The following is a 19052-nucleotide window of genomic DNA, read 5'->3' on the forward strand; positions in this document are numbered from 1 at the left end:
GTAAATTTGCACATTACGGCCTTCCTTTTGAAATGGACCTCATACTACAACAACATGTCTTTGGTAGATGTAACGTTTTCCAGAAAAGTACCTAGGAAATAACCTTTGATGGATTTTGTGTTATTTTAATCATCGAGTTACTCTCTGGATGTAACATGATCTATATTGATCAACTGGTGGTAGCCTAGTGGCAATCTCTTGGAGCTTATGGGTTCGATTTTCTCTAGGACCTATATTATCACTACTTGGTCAGTCTTGATTTGGGCTTTGGCCCAAGTGGTTTACATGGTGGGCCATAACATATGATTGGTCCACTTCCACGCATTATTCGGAAGGTATTCCAAACTCGGGTCAGGCAGTGTGGTACGCTTTCGGACTAGTCCACTCTGTAGCACTAAGCGCGTTCCTCCCGGAGCCGACCAGATCAGCCGATTGGGTTTATAAATAAAAAACATGATATATATTGATTGAAAACATTAATGCAATAGTTATAAATGTGCCAAAATGAGTTAGGTTGCTCAACTCAGTTCAGCTGTTCATGATGAATTTGGATTTTTCGAGATAGCTCAGTTTAATTTATTTGTTATATGAGTTTCAATATAAAGAATCGTACTATATATAAGAGCATTTAAACAGTGAAGCCAAGTCTGAGTAACTGAAGAGACTGAAGAAAGCTATAAGAGCCTTTGGCAGAGAAATCTATTATGGTCTGGAAAAAGGTAGAGAATGTCCATTGACCAGTGTCAGGCTCTTGCAAACCGAACTTCTTTAAACAGTGATGCTGAGTCTCAAGTTCACGAAAAATGGCTTAATTTCTTTGGTAAAATGAAGAAGAGAGTTTCTTCATTCAGTGCTCCCAATATCACATGGTTGAGAAAAGGTGACAGCAACACAGCCTACTATCACCGAATAATAGCTGTTGAAGGTCAACTACCACATAAAATATCTCCTTGACACAAGATGGTAATCAGATAGAAGCGCAAAATGGTATTCAAAGCCTCTCTTCCCTTATGACAAAGGATCAAAGTCAAGCTTTGTATGATCAAAGAGATCTGGCTATCTTAATGTCTTTTTGCTGCTCAACAACCCCAAAACAATGCGACCAAGAGCTTATCCCCACATGAAATAAAGGATGCTTTCTTCTGTTTTGCCGAAAAATAAAACCAATGGTCCGAACAGGTACGCACGGAGTTTTGGATCTTGAACTGTAGTTGGGAGTACAGCACTTGATGCCATCCTAGAAAATTTTAAGGCTGACCGGCTTTTAAAGAAATTGAACTCAATGTCTCTCGTTCAGATCCTTAAGGTACCCTGCACGGTTCGTCCAAATGAATTCAGACTCATCTGATGTGTCAGAACACTCTACAAATTCGTCTAGCGACTTCTCAGCAAAAAGTTACAAAAGATTCTAATCCATGTCATTCAATCAGCGTTTATTCATGGCCGGCTCTTTGTGGAACATGTCATGCTCTACACAGAGATGGTTCATGGTTACAACATGAAATATATTGACAAGAGAGAAATGCTAAAGGCTTACTTGAGGAGAGGAAATATTTGGTTTCATCATCTCGATCTTAAGGTCCATGACTTTCCAGGACAATATCTTATACCCTTGTATTCTCGGTCTCGGTAAATGGTATATCTAGTGGCTACTTTTTAATTTTGAAAAGGCTCTGCCAGGGTGATCCGCTTTCGGACTACATCTTCATTCTAACCATGGGATTATTCTTATCTCTTCTCTATTTGTGCTTTCAGTCTTGTTATATATGGTATCAGATTCCAATGGCCTATAAATTAAGCATCTCTTAGTTGATGTTTGCGGATGATGTTGTGATATTTTTAGATAGTGGATGAGCTTCCCTATTAATGAGACACTTGATGATTTAATGGGCTGGTTAGATCTTCATATAAACCGAGATAGCACAAAGTTGTTTGTTTGTCATGACTTACACAAGATGGCTCCAACTGATAGGACATTCATAAATGAAACATTGAATTTCTAGATGACCTCCTTCATGTTCTCAAAAGGTATTCTTTAAAATATTAAGGCTATGCGTACTCACTTCCCTTGGTCGGGAAACATCAAAAACATGGCACCCTCAAGGGTTACTTGGAACTTGGTATGTCTTCCCAAGGTAGAAGGTGGATTAGGGTTGAGTAAGTTATCTCTTTGGAACAATGTGCTATGCCTACGATTCATATGGATCTTGTTATCAGGTTAAAACTCTCTTTGGGCGGCTTGGCAGAACCATCAAAAGTTGTGTGGCATAAGTTGTTGGGTGGTAAACCCCAAAAAAAAGTATTAGGGACAAATGTCTCACATCGAAAGTTGGAAGAGATCCTTAGTAATATATAAGATAGATGAGACAATCCACTTATCACCAATTGGTTTTAGGTTGGAAGCATTTCTAGCTTAACATTGTATCAGAGCTCGATCCAAACAGTCCAACCCGATCCATATTGATCTAGCCCAAAGTTGACCCATTGATCCTTGCCCGAGCATTCCAAGATTGACGCTCAAAGAGCCATCATCTCGAGGGGCGTATTAGAGACAAGTTTTCCACATTGGATGTTGGAAGAGATCCTAAGTAATATATAACATATATGGGCCACTCCACTTATCACCGACTGGTTTTAGGTTGGAAGCCCATCTAGCTTAATAAAAAGACTTTTCATCCTTGAAATCAATCCGCTCACTAAAAATTTTAGCTGAGCACATCATGCGTTGTAAGGCTCATGACTGACAAACCATAAGTTTTTTGTTAGATTCTTGGACATCCTTTGGGCAGCTAATCAAGTTCATTGTAAAGAGCAGGCCTAGGGCGTCCAACATGCTGGTCACAACTTCTACAGCTGATTCTTGCAACTCTAGAGGATGGTTTTTCCATTCATGATATAATAGAACTCTGGATCTTTAAATCCACTTGACAATTGTTTCTCTGCCTAGCCCAAACTTGGGACCAGACACACTTCTTCGGATCATCGATAACACAAAACTGTAAGGGTTTCAATTCTGCCAAAACATAGAAAGCAGACATACCAAGAGCACATCAAAATCTTTGAACGAAATCAGTTTAGTTAAAATGTGGCAATTCCAAAGCATGTTTTGTCATGTAGATGACTAATCAAATGTGGCAATTCCAAAGCATGCTTTTAGCATCAAGAATAATTTTTTATCTTTTCTTTCCAGAAAAGGCTAATAAGACGTTTGTGGGATCATCACATTTTGGTAAAGGGAGACGACAAACTAAATGTGGGAGGTAATATCGCATAGCCATCCAAATATTTGTTTATGGCATGTTCTGCATAGATCAAACTTAATTAGGCTAAAATCTAAGAGCAACCTTATAGCAGATAGAAGTTCTTAGAAACAAAATATTAGTTTTAAATTTAATGATTAAGTTTTAGACTTTTAGTTGAAAAATATATATAATTAAATCATTGTGATGAAGACATGTAGTGTAGAAGAAGATGCATGACCTGTGCAAGATGAGAATCCACTACAAACCTACGATAGAAACACTCTAATATAACTTATTTAGGATATGAAATAATAGAAAAATAGTTCAAAGTATGGTGTGTGTTAAAGCCAAGGAGCTGTCATTAGAAATGGTTTTACTGTCATGGAGAATGGTTGAAAATTACATACTCATTTTTCTATATAGGTTAGGATATATGTAGCAATGCGGTTTTGTATAACAAATCCCGAGATGGGTATCTAGAGGAGTATATTAAAGGGATAAACATGAATATTTCATATTCCTAATATATATGATTTAGACTTATTTCTATTGTATCTTTACCTAGCTAACTTAGGATCTCATATGTTGTATATATACTCATTACATTGAATCAATAAACTCACGCTTTCATAACATATTTCATGGTATCAGAGCTACAAGATTCTGACCTAAAAAATTTCTAAACACATCTTTCTGTTCTACTACTATAACGATGGGTGATGATAATTCGTCATCCACCGATGCTTCTAATCTACCTCTTGCGGCACCATCAGCTGTTACAGCTTCTTCGCCATACCACTTACACCCGTCTGGTAATCCATGGTCTCTAATTACATCTTTTCTGCTCAGCAGTGACAACTACTCGGAATGGTCAACAGAACTTCAAAATTCTTTACAGGCTAAGCAGAAGACTGGCTTCATAGATGGCACCATACCAAAACCAGATACGGACCCAGATATTTCTCTCTGGCTAGCTGTTAATTAAATGATTGTTAGATGAATTCGAACATCAATAGATGCTAAAGTTTGTTCAACTGTCATGTTTGTTCCTGAAGCACATAAACTTTGGGAAACTCTTCGCTTCCGCTTCTCGTCAAAAACGGTACTCGTCTACACCAGCTTCAGGATGCAATTACCAACTGCAGACAAGGAGGTCAATCTGTACTCGACTAATATAGGAGACTTACTAAACTATGGGAAGAGCTACAAAATCTTCGTACTTCACGACCTTGCACTTGCGCTACGACTGCAGATATAGAGAAGGAACGTGAAGATGCTCGAGTTCATAAGTTTTTATTTGGACTTGATGATTCTCGGTTAATGTCTCTCCGTTCGCGTATTACTGATGAAGATCCCTTTCCTGATCTCAATATTGTTTATTCTCGAGTTATTCGAGAAGAACAAAATATGACTACTACCAAAACTACATAACAACGCTCAGATGTGCTTGGATTTTCAGCAAAAACAGAGACAAGCAAAGGCGTTTCTACTACTGAAAATACGAGTTATCGCTCGCGTGATCCTAATCGTTCATGTACTCATTGTGGACGCACAAGACATGAGGTCTCTAAGTGTTTTCTGCTTCACGGTTATCGAAAATGGTATCAAGAACAATATCAACGTTCAACCACCACATCTCCGGGACAGAACTCACAAAGCTCTCGTGGAGGAAAAGGAGGACGGTCAGGAGGGATGCGAGGACGTGGCCGTGGACAAGCTTCACATACAACGGCCTCCATCAACAATGATCAAATAGCCTCGTTGATTACATTACTTCAGAATCAACAATCCAATCTAACCTCAGAACGGTTGTCGGGTAAAACACATATTACTGATGTTATTATTAACACATGAGCCTCTCATCACATGACTGGTGATTTATCATTACTCTCCCACGTCACGGATATACAACCTTCCTCTGTTACTTTCTCGAATGGAAAAGCTTCTCATGCTACTAAACACGAGACTTTGTAACTAAGAAAGATTACTTCCTCCGCGATGTTTTATTTGTGCCAGACTATGACTGCACACTTATCTCGGTTTCAAAATTATTGAAACAAACTGGCTGCATTGCGATATTTACTGATACGTTGTATGTTTTACACGACCGTTTTTCGAGGACTCTGATTGGAGCAGGTGAAGAACGAGAGGGGGTTTACTATTTTACGGGAGTCAAAGTCGCACAGGTTAATGCATCAACATCGTCGAAACCTACTTCAGCAGTATTGTGGCATCGTCGTCTTGGGCACGTTTTCATGCTAAATAAACTCGAACAAATTTTCCTGATAGTTTTAATAAAGCTGAGGCACTTTTTTCTCTTATATATTGTGATGTCTGGGGACTTTACCGTACACCTTCTTCTTCTGGTGCAAAATACTTCCTAACCATTGTAGATGATTATTCACGCACAGTATGGACATACTTGATGCTTGAAAAATCTTAAATCATATATCCTGAATATTCTAATACTCTCTTTATTTACTACATGCACAATGTCCAATAAACCAAAATGATCAACGAATCATTTTACATAAGAGATCAATATATTGACTACCTATATTGTTAGTCAATTTTAAATAAGTTCTACATATTGTTAGCCATTTTCAGTTTGAATTAAAGAAACCATCTCTATTATATAAAACATATAAATATAGGACAACTAAAAATTAACAAAATAAATCCGGTACCTTAAAAAAGCGGGTCAAAATTCAGTAATGATTAAGAAATGTTGTTGATAACGATTAAGCAAATACGAAGGCAAGCTTTGTTCTTGCACCCATATGTGGTGGCAAAAACAATTTAAGGCCAGTCAAGTCAAGTGATAAATAAGATCTTTCGAGTTGACTCCACAGGCTCCACTCTACTACAATTTTTTAGTCCTTTTTTAAATCATATCAAGTTCTTTGAATAGTTTTTTTTTTAAATTAACATTTATTTCTATACTATTAAGAATTTTGATAAAAATACACATTTCAATTATACAAAGAAATATAAAGGCGTAAAAGAACTATTTTAGTGAAATTATATATATATTGTACATAATAGAAGAAAAATATTCTCTTATTTTATATAAAGAATACTTAATTATATAAGGTTACAATCTGAAAATTGAAAATTTGTTTTTATAAAAGATAATATATACTTCTTGTGAAATTTTTCTATACTTATCTGTTTTTTTTTTTGATCAAATTCTATTCTTATATGTTATTAAGTTTAAGGGGGTATATTTATAATATATATATACCTTTTTTCAAAAACTATATATATACGTATATATATATATGTTCTTTTTTTTTTGCTAAAGTGTATATATATTCATATATTTAGGTATGCCAGCAAAACAACACTCCAAAATTGACATTTGGGGATATATAAAATAAAATATATTGTATTTAAGAATACTATATATATAGGTATATATACTTGTAAATTTATATAGAATACAAATTAATCAAAAAAAAAATTAAAGCAGTTAAGACATAGAATCATTATTCTTTTGTCTTCTTTTTTTTTTTCCAAACGAGTGTGATTTAATGCTTTTTGACCAGATAATTAGCTAATATGTACATTGCATATATAGAATGGTTATATTGTGGTAGAACAGAAATCAAAAGGTGGCTGTCATACTTGAACTCTAGGCAGCGCTACCATTGCATGTTATGTCCGCCATGAAAAAACGGAAGCAATGCGTTTCCAAGGAAGAGACTCGTATCATATCTTCGATTACCTCAACGAAAGCATCAGGAGAAAACTATGGTCAGATCCCAATGGATATAATCCTTAAAATACTTTCGAGAGTGCCTGCCAAATCCATAGCGAGGTTCCGTTGTGTGTCTAAAGACTGGGGTGTCACTCTCTGCCGTCCATATTTCACGGATCTGTTTCTTAAGATGTCTTCGCTTAGTCCTTGTCTCCTTTTCACTTTCCATGCAGAGGGTAAGTGGTCATTTTTCTCCTTACCCGAGTCTATGCTGATTTCAGACCAGAAGTCATCTCGTGTAGTAGATAGTCTTAGTCATGTTCCTATAGATTATCCCATTAGAGTTTGTGTCCCTGTCGGTGGGTTGTTGTGTACTAAAGATGAGTGGAATTTAAGCGGAAAGAAAGATGCTAGGATGATGATATGTAACCCTAGCACAGGAGGATTCAAACTTTTACCCAAAGTGAAAACGAGGAGGCGTAGGGTTTTAACATATTTAGGGTATGACCCAGTAGAAATAGTATACAAGGTACTGTGCATGACATCTTGTGAAAGGCCGTATAGTCCAAAAACTGAACAACATCAGGTTCTCACATTAGGAACAGGAAAAATGAATTGGAGAATGATTGAGTGTTCAGTATCTCATTATCCTCAATCTCATCATAATGAGACATGCATAGACGGAGTTTTATATTATTTAGCTGTGGGAAGCGGGTGCTGGAAAACTTCTATGATAGTTTGTTTTGACATAAGGTCCGAGAAGTTAAAGTTTATTGTTGATGAAGCTTTCAAGGATATAAAGTCTCCTTCAACTCTGATAAACTACAAGGGAAAATTAGGTATAATCCATCATAATGCACCAGGTCTTATGGATGGAAAATCTAGTGGTTTCGCTTTGTGGGTCATAGATGATATGGAGAAACATATATGGTGCAAGAATATTGTTATGTTTCCGTCTTTATGGTGGAATCTAGTTGCTGGGACTAGGGTACGTATTATCGGGACTACCGGTAATGGTGAAATTTTGTTTTCTCCATGCGTCGTGTCCATCCCTTTCTACATTTTCTGCTACAACATGGAAACGAACGCTATCAGAAGAGTTGAAATCAAAGGCTTCGGACCTGTCATGGGTCAAAAAATTTACACATTCTTAAACCATATGGAGAATCTGAAACTTGTCCCATAAGTGCTTTGAATTTCATTTGTAAAAGCTTCATATGAGAGCTAACTTCCGTTCTACATTTTCTTAAGAAGACTATCATGGGCTCCTAATAGAATCGTCGATCTATGCCATTTTCGATTATTGTATAATATTCATATTTACTTTGTTGTATTGATCATCTTTGGATCATTACTATACCCTGGTCTTGTTTTCATAATTACATCAATGGCTCAACCCTCGGAAGCAATATATATTTTTACCACAAAAACGTTTCATTATAGTAAACGCAAATTTGTGTTAAAACTTCTGTACTTGCAACTCCAGAGGATGGTTTTTCCATTCTCCACGATATAATAACCGCCTGGATCTTCAAATCCACTTGACAATTGTTTCTCTGCCTAGCCCGGGGCTAGAGACATTTCTTCGGATCATAGAGAACACAAACTGTAAGGGTTTCTATTCTGGCAAAACATGGAAAGCAGTCATACTAGGAGCACATCAAAAGCTGTGGACGAAATCAGGTTGGTTCAAATGGGCAATCCAAAGCATGCCTTTGTCATGTGGATGGCTAATCTTAACCGACTACCAGCAAGAGTAAGGCTTGTGTCTTAGGATTTAACATCCAAAAAACAGTTGTTTGTGTGACAGGGATGACGAAACACTACAAGAAAACACGCCGAATTCCGACGGAGATTCCGACGGACGACACAGCCGTCGGACACTTTGGACGGAATTCTGACCGATTTCCGACGAAAACAAAAAATCTGAAGTCGTCGGAATTCCGTCGGCTAATTCCGACGAATTTCCGAGAAAACATGGGTCGTCGGAATATTCCGACGACTTTTCGACGATATTCCGATAAACAATATAACCGTTTGTAGTCGTCGAAAAGTCGTCGGAATATTCCGTCAAATTTCCGACGATATGCCGATGAAAAGATATAACCGTTACGGTCGTCGGTATTCCGTCGGTATTTTCCGACGAATTTCCGACGAACCAAGTGACCGTTGCCGACAAATAAATATGACCGTTTTATAGCCGTTCGAGATTGGAAAATACTGACGGAATTCCGACGGAATGCTTAATATCTGTCGGTATTCCGTCGGAAAGTCGTCGGATATCCGTAAGCAATTTCCTATAAATGCAACCCCTCCTCATTCATCTCATTCACACCTCATTCTCTCTTCTTTCTCTTTAGTCATAACAATTCCGTGAAAATCATGTCTTCAGGAGCTTATTATCGTTCGTGGATGGATAAACCTCATTTGGATCCCAACACTAATTTGCTTACGGAAGAATACGTTCAAGGAATTGGAGAATTCATGAGGCTTGTTCAACAGCAACCGGATGCAAAAAGTGGTATGTTAAGATGTCCCTGCTCTACTTGCAATAATAATAAGGTTATAAAAGAATTTGATGTTTGGACTCATTTGTATATGAAAGGGTTTTCACGTAATTATAAAGTTTGGTACCTTCATGGGGAAACTGGTTATGAATATGGTAGTACTAGCGAACCTCAGCCTGTTAGTGAACTTCAGCCTGATATTAGGTTAGAAGAACCTAGAACGGATATAGATTATGGTGTAGGTACTGAGCAGATGGTACATGATCATTATAGAGGGGAAGAACCAAATCCCGAATCTAGGAGATTTTTTGATATGTTAGATGCAGGAAAACAACCTTTGTATCAAAATTGTAGAGATGGTCATTCAGTCTTATCATCTGCAACTAGATTAATGGGTATTAAGACAGACTATAATTTGGCTGAAGAATGCATGGATGCGATTACTGATTTTGTCAAAGGTATTCTACCTGAGGATAACCTTGCACCGGGTTCATACTACGAGGTTCAGAAACTTGTAGCCGGTCTTCAACTACCGTACGAAGTGATAGATGTATGTATTGACAACTGCATGATCTACTGGAGAGCGGATGAGACACGAAATGTATGCAAATTTTGTGGGAAACCTCGTTATCAGGAGACGAGGGGAAGAGTTCCGATCCCGTTCAAAAGAATGTGGTATTTGCCTTTGACGGAAAGATTGAAGAGGTTGTATCAGTGTGAGCGCACAGCAAAAGCAATGAGATGGCATGCAGAGCATTCCACAAATGGTGAGATTAGACATCCTTCAGATGCGAAGGCTTGGAAACATTTCCAGTCAACATATCCAGAATTTGCGGAAGAGAGAAGAAATGTTTATCTTGGATTATCTACTGATGGTTTCAGCCCGTTTGGAAAGCATGGAAGACAGTATTCTCTATGGCCAGTTATCGTGACCCCGTACAACTTACCGCCGAGCTTGTGCATGCGACGAGAGTTTTTGTTTCTCTCAATTCTCGTCCCCGGTCCAGATCATCCTAAAAGATCACTAGATGTGTTTCTTCAACCACTGATATATGAGTTGCAACAACTATGGGCGCATGGTTTTGAGACATACGATGTTTCGTGCAAAGAAAACTTTCAGATGCGGGCAGTACTTATGTGGACAATAAGTGACTTTCCAGCATATGGTATGTTATCTGGATGGACAACACATGGGAGGCTATCATGTCCATATTGTCAAGATGACACCGATGCTTTCCAACTAAAGAACGGAAGGAAAACGTGTTGGTTTGACTGTCACAGACGATTTCTTCCACCTGATCATCCATACCGCAGGAGTAAGACTTCGTTTACGAAGAACAAGCAGGTGTTTGATGGTCCACCTGAGGAAGTTAGTGGGGAAAATTTGTTGAAGCAGTTTAGGGATTTTGATGCAGAAAGGACGCCAGATGTAGGTGGACATGAAAACATTCGAGTCAGTGCGGTTGGAGAGCTACATAACTGGCACAAAAAGAGTATTTTCTGGGACTTGATGCTGTTGTACATTCGGAACCAGAAGCTGAGGTTGGGGAGTTTGATGAAGATTCAGAAGATTCGGATTAGTTTTTTTTTTTTTTTTTTTTCCATTTGGTCCGTCGGAAATCCATCGCAAAATACCGACGAGATAGCGACGATAAAGAGTTTCATGAAAGTCTGGAGATGTCCTCGGTAATTCGTCGCAATATACCGACGACATCCGACGAACTAACCGAGTTCGTCGGAATGTCGTCGGTACAGTGCGACGAATTACCGAGGACATGTGTTTTTAAAAAGTCCTCGGTAATTCGTCGCAACATACCGACGACATTCCGACGAACTCTGTTAGTTCGTCGGATGTCGTCGGTATATTGCGACGAATTACCGAGGACATGTGTTTTTAAAACATTTCCAACATAAAAATCTATAAATTTATATGCCAAAACTATGAAAATAATACATAATAAGTGTTTAGTATAGTATTAGATCGCAACCGTTCAAATATAACAATTCATAAAAATATTTATGTATGCATATCACATGTTTTCATAACATCTCATCTTAACACTCATATACTTATACAATCACATTCATCTAATCTTACACTACAAAAAATGTTGTTGTATAAATTCGTGTTATCAAAACATTTCTACTGTTAAATCTTTATGAAAATACTATATATATTATCAAAGATTTGGATTTTGCTTTTAGAAACTTGTAACCAACCCTTAAACACTAAAGTCGTCAGTATTCCGTCGGAATGAGTCGTCAGTATTCCGTCGGAATATACTGACGAACTTAATTCCGTCGGAATTGTAATTTACCGGGAAAACCAAACCGCGTGAAATTTTCGCGGACCGCCAATTGATATATATTTAATGATACCGACGGAATACTGACGAACCCGTATCCGTCGGAATTGTTAAATATAATTACTCATCTTCTTCCTTCTTCGTTATTTCCGCCTCCGGCTCTCTCTCAATTCTCTCCGCGATTTCTCTCCCTTTCACGGCGATTCCGGCCGTTCTCGAGCCCCCATCACCGGCGGCCCCCATTCCGGCCCCCAATCATCTTCCCCAAACCCCAAATCATGTAAGAATCATCCCAACCTTGTTTTATCCCAATTTTTTAGGGTTTTGGAAGTTAGATCTCGGATTTTAGGTTGTTTGATTGAAAATTTTAGGATTGAATGGATAGTTTAGGATATATAAGTTAGGATTGTTGTTTGGATTGTTGTTTAAGTTTTTTTTTGGAATTATTTTGTGTTTTGTTAAAATTCAAAACGTTTTCCTGTTTTTAAAACGTTTTTTGATTTTTAAAAACGTTTTTCAAGTTTCCAATAATAAACTATGTATAATAAAACGTTTTTAAAAAATTTTAAAAATATTTAACAACATTTTTCTATAATTATAAAAATTTATAATTTTGTATACATATATATATATAAATCATGTATAATAAAAAATTTTAAAATTTTAATAATTTTTTACAAATTTCCAGTAATAAACTATGTATAATAAAACGTTTTTTAAAAATTTTAAAAATATTTAACAACATTTTTCTATAATTATAAAAATTTATAATTTTGTATACATATATATATATATAAATCATGTATAATAAAAAATTTTAAAATTTTAATAATTTTTTACAAATTTCCAGTAATAAACTATGTATAATAAAACGTTTTTTAAAAATTTTAAAAATATTTAACAACATTTTTCTGTAATTATAAAAATTTATAATTTTGTATACAATATATATATAAATCATGTATAATAAAAAATTTAGTTGTTTTTTTTAAACGTTTATAAAACCTTTTGTAAATATATAAATGAAAACATTAAAAATAGAAATGGTTTGAAAAGATTTTTGATAAATTAATTTTTTTTTAGGTCCGAGGATGTACCCCGCCCCGCAGCCCGTCTTCGACGTAGTTCGGTGAGCAGTTCCCGTGCATCGGGATCGTCTCACGAACAAAACTCGGTTCCCGCATATATTCCCGCTCCAGCTCCCGCTGCCCCTCCCGCTGCTGCTCAACAGGATCCGGGGGTCATGCCAGTTGATCTATTGGTTCAACAACCAGGTCGAGAGCATCTCCCGGTTCTCCATCCCAACCCACGACGAGGACATAGCACTTGGTTAGTATTTTTTTTAATTTGTAGTATTATGTTTTTTTCCATTAATTAACTTGTTAACTAACTTGTATTTTTTTTTAAGGTTCACCAAGTCGAAAAATGGCATTAGCAGGAGCATCAACCAGATGATGTACTCCATGCTTCGTTTTGGATATTCAAAGTGGAGTGTGATTCCTTTCGAAGAACGAGAGTTGTGGTTTCGTCAGTTTGCGGTAAACTCTTCATTTTTTTAAAGTATTTACATTTTTTAAATATATTTACTTATTAAATTATGTTTGTTTTGTAGCAAGAGTTCAACTGGCACTCCGATCTCACGGAAACAGTCCGTAAGAAATTCAACGAAAAAGCCATGGACTCTTATACGAAGCAGATAAACGCGTGGAAGACAGTTTGGCAGAAGAACAAGAGGCCACGGTTCATCAACGGGACGGTGTGGGAGCAGTTGATAGCTCATTGGGAGAAGGAAGAAACTGCAGAGACGTCTTCTAGGAACTCCAAGAACCGGAAGAGCGATCGTGGCGGGAAAGGTATGTATGTGCACAACCTCGGCGCTTGCTCTATGTCTACTAAGGAAGATGAACTTGTAAGTTTTTTTTAATTATTTATCTTTATATTTTTTAAATAAATATTTTATATATTCCTTGGCTAATAATGGCGGTTTTTTAGATCGAAGAAAATGACGGTAATCCCGTTGATCGTCTCCAACTCATTAAGGTGGCTCACACTAACAAGAAGACAGGTCAAATTCAGGATCCCGTGATCAAAGGTGTCGTTGATTTGGTGGAAGCTGAAATAGCAACTCAATCTCAGCCTCTCTCTGATGACGGCGATTCTACGGGAGCTTCAACCAACTTGTCCCTATTGCAAATAAATGAGATGGTTGAAAAGGTAATTTTTTTTTATTAATATATTTTTTTATAATGTCGATTACTAATTTGTCTATATTTACTAACTTTAAATATTTTTGTAGGCGGTTCCTAAAAGGAAAGGAGGCCGTTTAGTTGGGTTGGCCCGCCGTGCTTCTTCGTATCCGGCGTCTTCTTCGCAAGCTCCGTATGCCGATCCCATGATTCTCGAGGAGCTACATGACAAAGATGAACGGATTGGGGCATTGGAGGAGCAGAACACCACTATCCTTTCGGAGAATGCCACTATCCGTTCGGAGAATGCCACTATCCTTGCTGAGCTGGCATCCCAGAAGAAGTTCAACGCCGAGATAATGCAGAAGCTAGATCGTTTGATGTCTTCGAGTTCTTAGTTTTTTTCAGCTTTTTAAAACTGTCTGAATGTTTTTTTCTTTCGTTTTGCATGAATTTTAAATTTTCTGAATGTTTTTTTTCTATTTCGGTTTGTATGAATTTAAATTCTATAATATTATTAGTTTTAAATTTCAGATTTTATTTATTTATTAATTAATTTTTCATATAAAAAATATATATAAAAATGCAAAATTAATTCGTATTATTAAAATTGACATTTTCCGACGAACTAAGTTCTCGGTAAATACCGACGGAGTATGACTCGTCGGTAAATACCGACGGACTATGATTCGTCGGAACATACCGACGAATGGTGAGTCGTCGGAATTTACCGACGAATCGTAATCCGTCGGTATTTACCGACGAGTCATATTCCGTCGGTATTTACCGACGAATCAGACTCCGTCGGTATTTACCGAGAACTTAGTTCATCGGAATCTTCGGAGGATCCGTCTCCGTCGGTATATAGTTTTTCCGATGAACTCTAGTCTCGTGTGTCCGCATCGGAATATTGTCGGAAGTTCGTCAGAATGTTATTTCTCGGTATTCGTCAGAAAGTCGTCGGAAATTCTGACGAAATTCCGACGAATTCTTTTTTTCCGACGAAATGATACCGACGAACGCCTTCGTCAGAAATGCGTCGGAATAGGCCTTTTCCGACGAACTTCCGACGATTTTGGCCATCAGAATCTCTTTGTTTTCTTGTAGTGAAACTAGAGACCACTTGTTTCTTTCCTACGATCTCAACTTATCATTATGGAGAATGGGGCTTGCAAGACTGGATCCTTATCATCGGGTACACCTCATTTGGCATGAGCTTCTCTTGGACTAGACATTCCTCTACCTTATCCACATTTGGAAACAATACAACTTTTTCCTGCATTCTTATCGAAAAAACAACTTTGTCATGCTCCTCAATGATTTTCCCCTGGCTCTGATCATATTCAAATCAATCGACAGGAACGTCAGAAGCATAATCAGAAGAGAAGACATATGAGAAGTTCACTACTCTTATATCACTTTGGATTCAGCAATTGTATCACTACCAAATCTTTCATTCTTTTTATCTTTTTATGCCAAAGAAAATAGTTGATACGACGTTTGTGGGGTCTTTGCATTTTGGTGAGGGGAGCCCAAAAATTAAATGTGGGAAGTATTATCGCATATGGAATCCAAATATTTGTTTGTGGTGCGTCAAAGATATACCGGTATTACATGTTCTGCATCTATAAAACATAGGCTAAAATCTAAGAGCAACCTTATCACTGATAGAAGTTCTTAGGAACAAAATATTAGTTTTTAAATTAAATGATTAAGTTTTAATTGAAACAAAATAATTAAATCATTCAGATAAATATATGTGGAAGAAGATGCATATGGATGATGACATGTGCGAGCAAAAGGTTCTCATTTCGAGAACCGATCCACTACAAACCTACAATGTAGATGCTCTAGTAACTAGGGTGTGCAATGATAGAAAAATTGTTTGAAGTATGGTGTGTATTAAATTTTTGATTAAATTTATTGTAAGACCGTTGCGATTACCTTCTAAACCGTTAGGACAATTACAATACTATAATAATATATAATATATCATTTATTATTCATAAATTATAATAATTAATATATTATATTCTAGAATTTAATAAAAAAATATTAATTTTATCATTTGTTAATAATTATATTTAATATAAAACACTACTTATATTTAGTATAGTATTATAATTTATAAATGTTTAAACCGCTAAATTAATAATCTAGACATCTATTTAATCGTTCGAGGCGTTAGACGTTCGCTTACCTAAAGCTTTCTTGGACACTGACAAAAACAATTTAAGACATGTCAAGTCAAATGATACATAAGTATCATTAATATGGCGGAAGTATCAAGGTTATCTTAATTATGAAGACTATCATGGGCTCTTAATAGAGTCGTTATTTATCGTGGTGGAACAGAAATCAAAAGTGGCTGTCATACTTGAATTCTAGGCAGCGCTTCCATTTCATGTTATGTCCGCCATGAAGAAACAGAAGCAATGTGTTTCGAAGGAAGAGACTCGTATCATCTCTTCGACTACATCAACGAAAGCATCAAGAGTAAACTCTGGTCAGATCACAATGGACATCATCCTTGAAATTCTATCAAGAGTGCCTGCCAAATCCATAGCGAGGTTCCGTTGTGTGTCTAAAGACTGGGGTGTCAGTCTCTGCCGTCCATATTTTACGGATCTGTTTCTTAAGATGTCTTCGCTTAGTCCTTGTCTCCTTTTCACTTTCCAGACAGAGGGTAAGTGGTCTTTTTTCTCCTCACCCGCGCGAGTCTCTGTTGATTTCAGACCAGAAGTCGTCTCGTGTAGCTGTCCACCGTCTTAGTCATATCCCTATAGATTATCCATTAGAGTTTGTGTCCCTGTCGGTGGGTTGTTGTGTACTAAAGATGAGTGATTTAAGCGGAAAGAAAGTAAGATGCTAGGATGATGATATGTAACCCTAGCACAGGAGGATTCAATCTTTTACCCAAAGTGAAAACGAGGAGTTAGTTATCTTCGGTCGGGTGGTTTGAAATTTTCTATTTATATTTTTTACCAAAAAAAAAAGTGAAAACGAGGAGACGTAGGGTTTTGACATATTTAGAGTATGACCCGGTAGAGAAAGTATACAAGGTACTGTGCATGACATCATGTGAAAAGCCGTTTAGTCTTGAAGCTGAACAACATTAGGTTCTCACATTAGGAACGGGAAATATGAAGTGGAGAATGATTGAGTGTTCAGTATCTCATTGTCCTGAATCTAAAGATAATGAGATATGCATAGACGGAGTTCTATATTATTTAGCTGTGGGAAGTGGGTCTTGGGAAACCTCTATGACTATGATAGTTTGTTTTGACATTAGGTCTGAGAAGTTTAAGTTTATTGTTGATGAAGCTTTCAAGGATATAAACTATCCTTCATCTCTGATAAACTACAAGGGAAACTTAGGTATACTCCATCCTAATTCAGATTTTATGGATGGAAGCAGGGGCATCCTTGAGCACAGCCAAATGAAACCTGGGCCTAGGGCCCCCCTACATTTTTAAGGTCCCAATTTTTTTTTAGAAAAAAATATGTAACTAAAAATTTTATAGCAAAAAAAACATTAAAAACACTAAAAATAGAATGTTAATCTTTATTATTTCTCCACGATTTAAAATTTTCTTTTATGCCTTTTGATTTATCTTTTTTTTTTTAAATTGTATTATATAGTTTTTCAATATAAACGTGGGTCCCTATTTTTTTTGTGTAGGGCCTTCCGTATTTCAGGGCCGCCCCTGGATGGAAGATTTAGTGGTTTTGTATTGTGGGTCATAGATGATATTGAGAACCATATATGGTGTAAGAATATTATCATGCTTCCGTCTCTGTGGTGGAGTCTAGTTGCTGGGACTAGGTTTCATATTGTTGGGACTACCGGTGATAGTGAAATCATGCCTTCTCCAAGTGTCGTGCCCCCCCCCCCTCCCCCCCTTTCTACATTTTCTGCTACAACATGGAAACAAAGTCTATGAGAAGAGTTGAAATCCAAGGCTTAGGACATGTCAAGGGTCAAAAAATTTACACATTCTTAAACCGTACGGAGAATGTGAAACTAATTACACAAGTTCTTTGAATTTCATTTGTAAAAGCTTCATTTGAGAGCTATCTTCCTTCTACATATTATTAAGAAGACTATCATGGGCTCTTAATAGAGTCGTTGTTTTATCGTGGATCTATGGAAATTTTCGATTATTATAATATTCATATTTTCTTTTTGTTTTGATTATCTATGTTTCATTACTACACTACACCCATGATCTTGTTTTCATAATCTATACTATACTAAAAGTAACATATCCTCAACTGTGGCTGTGCCACGTAGGCAAAAATATTCAAATAACCGAATGGGCTTTTCTTTGTTTTTAATTTGTTTATCTGTAAGGTCCATTAAGCCCAGTTCGTTTTCGTGATTTCCAGGGGGTTTTCAGAATAAATCAAAATCTCACAATCTAATCAATGCACATGATCTTTAATTTAATACAACATCAGTACTAAATCTCAAAATCACAGAAAATCTATATAGCCATAGTTTATAAGTTACGTTCATTATATCGTGGATTAGTTAATTGTAGTTTATTTAGAAATTTTCAATTATAAAACCATACCCACGTAAAGAATTTCGTGGACAGAGGTTAGGTGCCCCCATTTGCTACGCCCACCATAAACATCTATTTTTATAGAGAAATTAGGATGTATATACACAGAAATTGTCAAAATTAAGAGAATACCCGACACACTGTTAAACTTTCTTTAATACAAGAACACCCCTATACGTCTACAGCTCAACTATCGTGTACTTCTAGATTTAGTGTCAGAGACTAGGAACTAGACCCTCTACTACACGTGATACACTATACTTCACTATTCTCCAAAAAGACACCAAGGATAAATGAAAGAGACATCAATTACATTGTTTAGTTTTTTATTAATGGGGTAGATAGTCACAACCTTTCATTTATCTTTCTCTCTAAATCCTAAAACTTATTTATTTTCTTTGTTCCAGAGAATCAAGGAGTTTTTTTTGTTGGAGAAATGGGAGATTTGCAGTTGTTGCAGTCCATGTTTGCTGCCAGACATGTAGGAAATTTATCATTCACGATATGAAGGAAGTGCAGTAGCCTGAACGCATGTTCTTTTCC

General features: G+C 36.6%; 2 protein-coding genes across 2 annotated transcripts; both read left to right on the forward strand.

Moving 5' to 3' along the window:
- The first annotated feature begins 6910 nt into the window (after nucleotides 1–6910).
- On the forward strand, nucleotides 6911–8128 carry LOC103873336 (F-box protein At3g49450-like). The gene has a single exon (XM_009151752.1). The coding sequence runs from the start codon at nucleotides 6911–6913 to the stop codon at nucleotides 8126–8128; it is 1218 nt and encodes a 405-aa protein (XP_009150000.1).
- A 1196-nt stretch (nucleotides 8129–9324) lies between these two features.
- Nucleotides 9325–11030, forward strand: LOC117126069. The gene is made up of 4 exons (XM_033273442.1): nucleotides 9325–9463; nucleotides 9548–10262; nucleotides 10731–10942; nucleotides 10984–11030. The coding sequence occupies exons 1-4, from the start codon at nucleotides 9325–9327 to the stop codon at nucleotides 11028–11030; spliced, it is 1113 nt and encodes a 370-aa protein (XP_033129333.1).
- The last annotated feature ends 8022 nt before the right edge of the window (nucleotides 11031–19052 follow it).

This window comes from Brassica rapa, chromosome A06 (genome assembly GCF_000309985.2).
Source record: "Brassica rapa cultivar Chiifu-401-42 chromosome A06, CAAS_Brap_v3.01, whole genome shotgun sequence".
NCBI lineage: Eukaryota > Viridiplantae > Streptophyta > Magnoliopsida > Brassicales > Brassicaceae > Brassica > Brassica rapa.